Below are 10,001 nucleotides of genomic sequence, written 5' to 3'. Positions count from 1 at the left end.
CCTCTGCTTCTATTGATTCTTAACATGTTTATTTCTACTACATTTTATCTCTTCATCAAACAGCCAGATTAATGAATGGCTTGACACAAACCATACTGAAGCAGAGCCTTTTGGCCCTAGGCATGCCTGTTTTATTATAGTTATCCACCCATTAAAATCTGTGTGGCAAAGCTGCGCGATGCACTGCAGCGTGGGGAGAATGTATTGTAGACAAGCGCAGACCACTATTAATTTATGTGAACACTGGTAGTTTTAGACAATAAACTGAGTTTATTTAATTAATATGGAGTATTGGCCAGCTAACTGATGGCATACACAATTGTTATTTTCTCTGCCAACTAAACCCAAGTCACAGAAGCGTTGTGTACCTGACTGACTCACAGTAGGCGCTTAGAGTGGTGTATCATTCCTAAATGAATCAGTTTTTGAAAAACCCATTATTATAGACAACAATTCAATTACCAATTATTATAGACAGCCGCTTGATTTTATTCCTAAATGAATGAATTAAGCATTTTGAACCAATTGATTGAATAAAAGGATCCTTTATTAACACAATGACTTACAGCCACCTAGTGGCGATATTACTTTCATAATTCAAGTATTATTTAATTTTATTCATATTTCTATTAAAAATGTTGTATAAAACATTAATCTAATTTCATTATACATTTGTAAATGCACATACAGCCATCTTATCAGCATTAAACTGTAAATACATTTAAAAGCATCTTCAGACCCAGGTTCTATATCATTGAATACTGATTTGGTATGGATACTGAATTGGTAACAGCCTATTGTTATATTATTCTAATTTGTTTAATGTAAGAATTTAACATTAAAAATGACATAAAAACGGTAAAAGGTAAAAAAATTAAATTAAATAAATAAATAAATAAAAAACTGAAAATCAGTTGCCCCTTATGTGAAAGTTAATTTCTGATACTGCTGACACTGGCTTATTGTTCGAAGTGTTATTTCAGGGTTTGGATATGTTCTTATAACTCAAACGAGTTCACCTTCAAATCATGACGTCAAATTCACATTTCACTAAAGTCAATCACTGAAACAAGCACTGTGAGGAACAAATAGTCCCATGCCAGTGGGATAATAACAGATGATTTCCTAAATTTGTATAAAGTGCTCTATGAATAAAACTCAAAATAGAAAAATAATAGATGTGCTGTGAAGGTAAATTACACAAAGTCATTTATTTTCATATCTGTAATATTATTTAAGTTCCTCCTTTGTCTAAACTGCAGCGTATTGTCTAAAACAAAAGTTATGACTGTTTGTTCACATAAATTGATAGTGGTCAATACATTCTCCCCGTGCTGCAGTGCGTCGCAGCTTTTCCACACATATTTTAATGGGTGGATAACTATAATAAAACAGGCATGCCTAGGGCCAAAAGGCTCTGCTTCAGTATGGTTTGTGTCAAGCCATTCATTAATCTGGCTGTCTGATGAAGAGATAAAATGTAGTAGAAATAAACATGTTAAGAATCAATAGAAGCGGAGGACTATTATTAAGTTTTTTTTAGGACTATTATTATGTTGTAATGTTTGGTTGACCAATTAGCAGAGAGGGGCGTTTCATTCCCGCCCACATGTAGAGATCGAATATTCAAGTTGTTTATTCGTTTTCTATCCCTGAATGTAAAAACGAAAAATTAAGCCGGATTCTTGATTTTTCGTTTTGTTTGAATAATTGAAAAAACGAAATATGTGCCCATTTTTCATTTTTCAGATTTCAATATTAAAACAAAAATTGATTGGACGGAAGATACCCTGATTGTAATATAATATTTTAATTAAAAAATGTTGAATAAAGAAATCAGTTTGTGTTGGAAAAGGAATGACAGCATTTTTATAAAATCATCAGACCATTACAGTCTTGACACATTGAGCTGTGGTGCTTATATGGGAAAAAACTGTTTGAGTCCAGCCTGCAACGTCTGCTGTTACAATGTTTTTCACAGTCTTGCATCAAAATGTAATGACTTTCATTTTTGGCTGACTTTTTGTCCCTTCCCTTCCAACTACCTGTCATATAGATACCATTTTTATGATCCAATCAGGTTTTACTTGTTAAATATTTTGAAGTATGTCACATTGCAGAAGTAAAATGAGTTGCAAGTGTGAACACATTTTCATTTGTTTCATTTTTACGCCAGAGAGATCTGCAGAAATGATGTCCGTTTTCAAACTTTTCCTCTTCTGCCATTAGTCCCGCCCCAAACTCACGCCATTGGTTGAGCCAGTGTTCAAAGCCATTTCAGTGGAGTTTGTCGAAATAATATATGCCTTCAAACAGTCCCTCGTCTGTCAAACAGGCAGTCCCACTCCAAATTCACTTGATTGGTTGAGCCTTTTAGTTATAAATCAAAGTATATCTTGATTTAGAAAAAATAAAAACAGTTTGAATTGGAAAAGGATTGAGAGTAAAATCATGAGCAATGGCATTTTGAGCTGTGGTGCTGATATGGGAAAAACAAGTTCGAGTCCGGCCTGCATCGATTTCTATCACTCTCTGTTTTAACTGTTTAATCAAAAATGGTCAAAAATGGCAAAATGTAATACAATTAGTGTGAGAATTCGTGAGGTGGAGTGAAAACAGACATGTTGTTGAGAGCTGTGTAACCCTGGTGTCATGTGTGCTGCCCCAGGTGTTGACCTGCCTGCCCTGCAGGAGCACCTCTGCGGCCTGTGGAGCAGGAAAGAGCAGGAGGAGGTAAGAAACAGATGTAATTATACTCCAGCTGAGCGTGTGAGCGTCTCATGAGAGGTGAGACGCTCGTGATAAGATCACATGAGAGAGAGGCCTGTAGCCAACCACTTTCTCAAAATTCCTGTATTCCTCTGCCCAATTTTTAGGAGATACTCAATACTTTTCAAAGACCCCTACATTTAATATGTGCACCCCCAGTTTTCAGATGTTTCTTCAGCTCTTATGACGAAATGTAGAATTGAAATGAAATAATTAAAGTTGTATCAGCAGATAATTTAAAAAGAATAACCACACAGAAAATTATTTAAACGTGTCCCTCAGTTTATTAATTTTTTTTTTTTTTTGAGGGACAAGTTAAAATTTTCTTTGGTAATAGCTATCATATCACAAATGCTGTTGATAGCGCTTCTATTCAAAAATGTATTGTACAGTATTTACTAGGCTAATCACATCATCACCAAAATTCAATTTTAATCAGCAAAATTCAATATTTCCATCCATCCACATCCATTTCTCCCTTTCTTTGAATTAGAAACAATAATGTATTTTCAGTGCTTGACTAAATGATATTTGGTATGACGTGTAAATATTTTCATAATAATTTCATTAATCAATGCATATTTTATTATTTATTTATTATTTATTTCTTAGCTACGGCAAGTTTTAGCGAGCAGTTTCTCACAGATGCAGGAGCCCTTGGCTGGTCTGCTGGGCTTCCTGCAGCGCTGCCTTACCGTCCAGAAGGGGAAGTCCACCAGCTTGAACCAATTCATTCTCACAGAGTTTATGCGCTGGAGGACCAGTAATCCCCAGGCCAGTCTGAATGGCCTGAGGGAAGAAGAGAGACTGCGTTTGCAGCAGAAAGCCCTGGGGCTCCTCACAGACTCTCACCCTGGGTACATGGACCCCCTTCTGGAGATTTATCAGCTGAGCTCACTGAAAAGACCATTGCTGCTGGAACATGTGAACTTCCTGCATGCCTACTGCTGCTTCAAAGAGGTGAGGGGAAGTCGTCACCAGCTGAGTGACACTTTTACAATATGTTCCAATATGATGATATAGGAAAAAGAAAATTGTTGCTAGTGGTAGAAAAGTATAGCCAGGTCAGTTATGGGCTATATGTGTGTGTGTGTGTATATATATTTATAATTAATTTTGTTATTTTTTTTTTTTTTTTTTATATATATATATATTTATATTGGAAGTCGTCACCAGCTGAGTGACACTTTTACAATATGTTCCAATATGATGATATAGGAAAAAGAAAATTGTTGCTAGTGGTAGAAAAGTATAGCCAGGTCAGTTATGGGCTATATGTGTGTGTGTGTGTATATATATTTATAATTAATTTTGTTATTTTTTTTTTTTTTTATTATATATATATATATATATATATATATATAATTTTTTTTTTTTGGTGAGTTCAGTGTGATCAGTGATCATTTTAAAATGTCAAATATTGTACAAAATGTTTTATTTTATTTATTTATTTTTGGGGACAAAATTAGACAAAGTTTTGGGACATTGAGATAATCAGCACTGTATGATCAGAATCCAAGCTTATGAGGTTGCAGCATATTGAGTAATTGTGTAAAAATAAATGTTTAATAAATTTGATGTGTCATATTTGCTGTCATTAAATGCGGGAATCAAAATTATGTCCAGGTCACATTGCCCCCAAAATCAATCAAACAAGCAAACAAATAAATACATAAATAAGTTGTTCATAATTAAGAAAAAATTTAATTATTTACTACTATTAATTTTACATTGTAATATAATTTTATGACAATTAAATAAACTAAAAAATACATGCTATCATTAAATGTGGGAATCAAAATTATATCCAGGTCCCATTGCACCCCCAAAATCAATGAAATGAAATGAAATCAAATTAAATTAATGTTGCTCATAATTAAAAAAAATACAATTATTTACTACTATTAATTTCACGTTGTAACATTATTTTATGACAATTACATATACGATAAAAAATGAATCTACAATTGAGAATTTTACATACTCCCAATAAAATTAAGCATCGAAAGTTAACTGCAAACAGTTTAATACATTTTTTTATTTTTTAAATTATGAATTTAATTATTATTTTATGATTATGATTTATCATTAATCAACCTATTCGATTACTAATAATTGAACATTCTTATATTTGACAACTTTTTAAGTGGGAGAACTTGCACAATTGGTGGCTGACTAAATACTTTTTTTCCCCACTGTATAATATAAAGCAAGACATTGTGCAGCATAAGCAGCTGTAATGATATGAAATATTGTGTTTTATGGCAGGCGCTGGTGTTCAGTGTCAAAGTGGAACTGCAGAAAGATCTGGACATGGAGAAGGTCAGTTTAATCACCCTGTTTAATACCTGGATCTTTGCTATTTTAAGCTGGACCGTCTCATTTCCGCTGTCCCGTTTGTGCCGTTAGGTGTGTGTTCCTCTCATACTGCTGGACAAGCTGTCGCTGGTGGAGCTGTATGTGCGTGAGCATCCTGACCTGCAGCAGCGTCTGGTCAAACTGCTGGACTCCTGGTGCAAGCCCAACTTTAACATCCGGGCACTGCTCAGGTGAGAATTAAAGCAAACGTGTATATTTAGAGATGTGTTTGCTCTACATATTGAATATTATTGAAAGGTTGAAAATATAGTGTTCAAATTTGAACACCCTGCCCTATTATTTGACTTACATCTTTTTATAGTATTGAGAATTTGTAGGGAAAATGTGCCAAATGTGTCAATTGTTAATAATGTCACAATACAAAAAAAATCGTCCTTAATAAGACTTGATTTTATTTATGCAAAAATCATTTGAACCTGGAAATTCAATGAATATCGAAACGTTTATAATAATATAAATAACTAAAAAAAAATTTTTAATTATATAATAATAATAATATTAATAATACTACAAATAATAAAAAAAAGTCTTCTCTCGTTTTATAACACTCATTTAACTACCATTTATCACTCATCCATCTTTTCTGCAGTACATTTTAGATGCAGATTTCACTTGTGCAAAATGGTGTACAACGTATAAGTATTAATCATATTTATTAATTACATATTCATAATAATAGTCTGTTTTTTTCATTATATAATACTCATGTGTCCATCATTTATCATTTTCATCTTTTCTAATGTAGATTTTAGTGTTTTGATGCCTGATTTATACTTCTGCATAACTGCGTAGAATTAATAAACAATACATAATATATACGTGTTGTGTGGTTGCAGTCAGTACCCAAATGTGGTTCTCTCAAAACATCAGACGGACCAGATTCAGCCCAAGCTGCTCAGTAAACATGTGTTCCGACTCATGGAGAAATTCTGCATTGATCCCGGTGTGTGAGCGTTTCACTCCAGCGTCGTCATCTCAAGTGTCTAGGTTTCTGAATGTGTGTGCTTATGATGTTCACACTGGTCCCATGGGGTGTGTTTGCTACAGGTCTGTGCTCCAATTCTGTCTATAAGAGGAAGCTGGACTCACTGAGGTTTCTCATGTACAAAACCTTTGGCGAGGTGAGAACGTTCCCCTTTTTCACTGCCCTTTTTTATCACATTATTCAGAAATAGGTAAGGGTGTCAGGTTCTACTCTTTGTATTCATGTAGGTTTCACTTCTGTGATTTTAAATATTTCAAATAGTGTAACCATCAAGAAAGAATAGTGAATAATATTGAACCGTGAATAAATGTGTGTACATATCTTGCTCATTGTTTTCATAAATGTTTATATTTATATTTTTCAAGGCAAGACGTATTTGTTTGCGTTGCAGCACATGCTGTTGATTTTGTGGACAGGTTTTTCAAATATCAATAATATAAATATCATGAATAATAATTAGTAATAGTGTTAATGTAATGATTTGGATATAATGCTTAATTTAACATTGTTAATATTAATAATTAACGTAAATATTAGATATCATTTTAGAATATTTACTAATAATTTATAAATAATTATTAAAGGGTTGTTAAAATATTATTATATTTTCAAAAGAAACCATAATAAAAGATTGTCAAGCATGTGAATAAATGAATAAATAAACAAACAAACATTTAAAAAAAAAATTATTTTATCCTGATAATATCAATAAATTAATAGATAGGACAAAAGATGAGTGTCACATTATCAAATGTAACGTCTTCTGTCTCTGAAATGACATGATGAACATGCTATAAGCCACTTCGGGAAGGCAAAACTGAATTATTGTTTTAGTTGCTTATTAACCAAACAGATTTTAAAATAAATAAAAAATTAATAAAATATAGTCTCACCCTTTATTTACCACTAAATATTTTGCGCTTTCAGAAATGCATCACATTACAGAAGTTAAAGTTTTTACAACTGCAGTGATGTGTCTACTTCATTGTATTTGTTTGACAGAAAAGCATGTCTGAAGAGAACTGGAGAGACCACGTTCAGGTAATTCTAAATCTGTTTTGATTCAGCACTTCAACATTTTAACTGAGTTTTATATAAGTGTGTGTGTTGTGATCTCAGGCCATGATTGAAGGCAGTACAGAGCTCCAGGTTCAATTGGTGCATCTGTTGGTTAAACACTGCAGCCTCAAGACTGCTGCCCAGTGGGCTGCACATTACAACTTACCCAGAAACAGGCTTTCACTAGGAGTCTGGGACAAAATTCAGAGCCTCTCCCCCAAGCAGCTGTAAGTATTAAATCAAATGCGCACACACACACACACACACACACACAAACTTAAAAAACAATATTCGTAAAGACCTCCCATAAATTATTTCCATTCCAGTAATAATAATATTTACTGTAACCCTCACACAAACTTTGACACAAGTCTGTTTTTGACACTGTTTGCGAAGATACTTTGGCTTACAAGCCAAAGTACACACAACCACCAACCTCACAAGTATATTCCTGTCATCCTGTCATAGAGAGATGCGGGCTGTGAGCGGCCCACCCGAATCTTGGACACCTCTTCAGTCTGATCAGCAAAAATACTACCAGCTGCCTCTGCCCAGAGAAACCGTCCACTTTGTAGAGACATTAGATGAAGTTGAGCAGTGCAGAGAAGCTGTTTTAAAGGTAACCCTTTGCTACTGTACCTTTAAAACTTCTATATGTAAATGACCACTGTTATGATCGGCTAACCTCTTGAGTACTGATGTAGTTTGTATTGTCACATCAACTTTAATTATTTCCAAAGAACAAGGAAGATCCTGTTTTGCATTATATGTCTTTTGTAACTGTCTCTCCTCATTCTTCTTCAGCCTGGTTGTGTGGTGGGAATGGACATGGAATGGAGAGCCGGTTTTGGCACAGTGTCCTCTCAGCATGTGGCTCTGATCCAGCTGGCAGTACAGGATCGGCTGTTTCTGTTGGATCTTTGTGCGCACGCCATTAGCCACCACAGCTCCACAGTGAACTTCATCAGGGCTCTGCTGTCAGACAAGAACATCCTCAAACTGGGTAGGAAACCTTAAGGCAAATTAAGCCACATACCTTTTGATATTCTTCATATTTCTTGTGTTAGTAAACTATGGGTTGGCTACCAGGAAAGATGTGGTAATGCACTCTTCAACTTTGGAAAGCATTGCTAACAGTATGTGTATCTAGGTTATGGGATGTCTGGAGATTTGCGGAGTCTGGTCAGCATGTGGCCTGAGCTCAGGGAAGAGCCAATGAAAATGGAAGGAGTTCTGGACCTGCTTCATGTCCATCAGGAGGTGCTGCTACGACCCCCTAGCTAACCATTGCTGATTGGATATTCCTAACCATATTCTGACTTTAGAACCTATGTTGATTCTTTATACAATTGACCTCTGTCCCCCCAGCTTCAACGGTGCTGGTTTGGCAACAAAGGATGTCGGTCAGTGAAAGTGAGTGAGGGACCAGCAGAGAAGGGCCTGAGTTTGCTAGTACAGCAGGTATTAGGAAAACCACTGAACAAAACTGAGCAACTCTCCAACTGGGAACGCCGACCTCTCCGGACCAGCCAACTCCGCTATGCAGGTAACACACAATTCATGAGTGGTGGCATGGCATTTTTTAACCTTGTCTCATTCTCTTTTTGTGACTATTTTCAGCCACTGATGCATATTGCCTGCTAGACATCTACCTTGTCCTCTCCCGGGACCCTAAGGCATTTGGTTTGCCAGAGGACCTCCGTTCCATTCCCTCAGCCCGACCAGCCAAGAGTCGTGAGGAAAAGAAACCTAAAGAGAAGAACAAGCATTCTAAAAGAAGAGAGGTCAGTTCACTGGTCCACTAGTTTCTGACTGTACTTTTATGAGCATGTAGTCCTGAAAATTGCTCTGCTGCCATAGTTACTATCATAAAATTAAATATTAAAAGTAGCTGATGAGAACTTGTGGAGTTTTTATGATGAAAAAAATTAAGGGGTCCATCTAAAAATGTGGCAAACATTCAAAACTTTTTAATTTTTTTGAGGTTTTTATATCATTAGTCACTTTGTGCATTGTTAGATTATATATCATTATTTTATAATGTTTCATTTAAAGCCGCTGCATATTTTATGTATAATTTATAATTTTCTTCCCATGGAAAAAATTGGAGTTTTGTGACGAGCCTTGTAATACTGTATGTCCTGCCCAAAATGTTCTCCAATCTCTTGGTACATTATAGTGGATCACAATCTTTAGAGCAGTTTAGGTTATAGAAAGGTCAAGTAATTTCATCTTCACTGATGATTTTGGAATGTGTTTCAATCTTCAGGCTCGGCAGAAGGCGAATGAGCCCCACTCTGTGGATGACTGTATAAAGGTGAATTCGGAGTACAAAGGGCCCACCATCACACCACCAGAGCTGCGAGTGGTCTGTGATAACATGCTGCAGGGTCTGGGAAGTTTTTTGCGCTGTCTGGGGGTGGACGTCAAAATGCTGGAAAACACGGATGACCATAAAGTAGCAGCAGAGGTGAGACAATCAGTCACCTGCTGTTTCTGACATTTGACATAACTGTTTTAGTTACGTTTAAATTTTGAACTGGATAGGTCTATATAAGATGGTCCTCAGCTGTCTCCGGTCATATTTAGAAAGAATAAGTAACTAAAAATCTGAGTGGACCTCCATGGCATGTGGTGTCCCTCTGGGCTTGATCTTTGGACCTTTGCTGTTTAACCTGTATGCCCACTCAAAGTCAAATAATGCAAAATAACAGACATGTGTACCAAAGTTAGGCTCCCAGATCTACACAGTGCTATCGTCAAGTGACTACAGCCCCATAGAGTCTCCTCCAGTTAAACAAAGACAAAA

At 35.6% G+C, this 10,001-nt stretch overlaps 1 protein-coding gene across 2 annotated transcripts in view; it reads left to right on the top strand.

Moving 5' to 3' along the window:
• Positions 1 to 10,001, top strand: part of exd3 (exonuclease 3'-5' domain containing 3) — a 47,789-nt gene that overhangs the window by 8,027 nt on the left and 29,761 nt on the right. For both annotated transcript variants that reach the window (XM_016285993.1, XM_016285994.1), the window contains 14 exons: positions 2,669 to 2,733; positions 3,382 to 3,729; positions 5,038 to 5,091; positions 5,179 to 5,318; positions 5,985 to 6,091; positions 6,196 to 6,269; positions 7,136 to 7,174; positions 7,253 to 7,419; positions 7,661 to 7,811; positions 7,997 to 8,195; positions 8,343 to 8,452; positions 8,561 to 8,738; positions 8,813 to 8,976; positions 9,462 to 9,662. In XM_016285993.1, coding sequence (XP_016141479.1) covers positions 2,669 to 2,733; positions 3,382 to 3,729; positions 5,038 to 5,091; positions 5,179 to 5,318; positions 5,985 to 6,091; positions 6,196 to 6,269; positions 7,136 to 7,174; positions 7,253 to 7,419; positions 7,661 to 7,811; positions 7,997 to 8,195; positions 8,343 to 8,452; positions 8,561 to 8,738; positions 8,813 to 8,976; positions 9,462 to 9,662 — 1,997 coding nt within the window. The remainder of the gene's footprint in view (positions 1 to 2,668; positions 2,734 to 3,381; positions 3,730 to 5,037; positions 5,092 to 5,178; positions 5,319 to 5,984; positions 6,092 to 6,195; positions 6,270 to 7,135; positions 7,175 to 7,252; positions 7,420 to 7,660; positions 7,812 to 7,996; positions 8,196 to 8,342; positions 8,453 to 8,560; positions 8,739 to 8,812; positions 8,977 to 9,461; positions 9,663 to 10,001) is intronic.

Source organism: Sinocyclocheilus grahami, unplaced genomic scaffold (genome assembly GCF_001515645.1).
Source record: "Sinocyclocheilus grahami isolate Dianchi unplaced genomic scaffold, SAMN03320097.WGS_v1.1 scaffold204.1, whole genome shotgun sequence".
NCBI classification, from domain to species: Eukaryota; Metazoa; Chordata; class Actinopteri; order Cypriniformes; family Cyprinidae; genus Sinocyclocheilus; species Sinocyclocheilus grahami.
The sequence above is the reverse complement of the archived record's forward strand: the minus strand, read 5'-3'. Positions and strand labels throughout refer to the sequence as shown.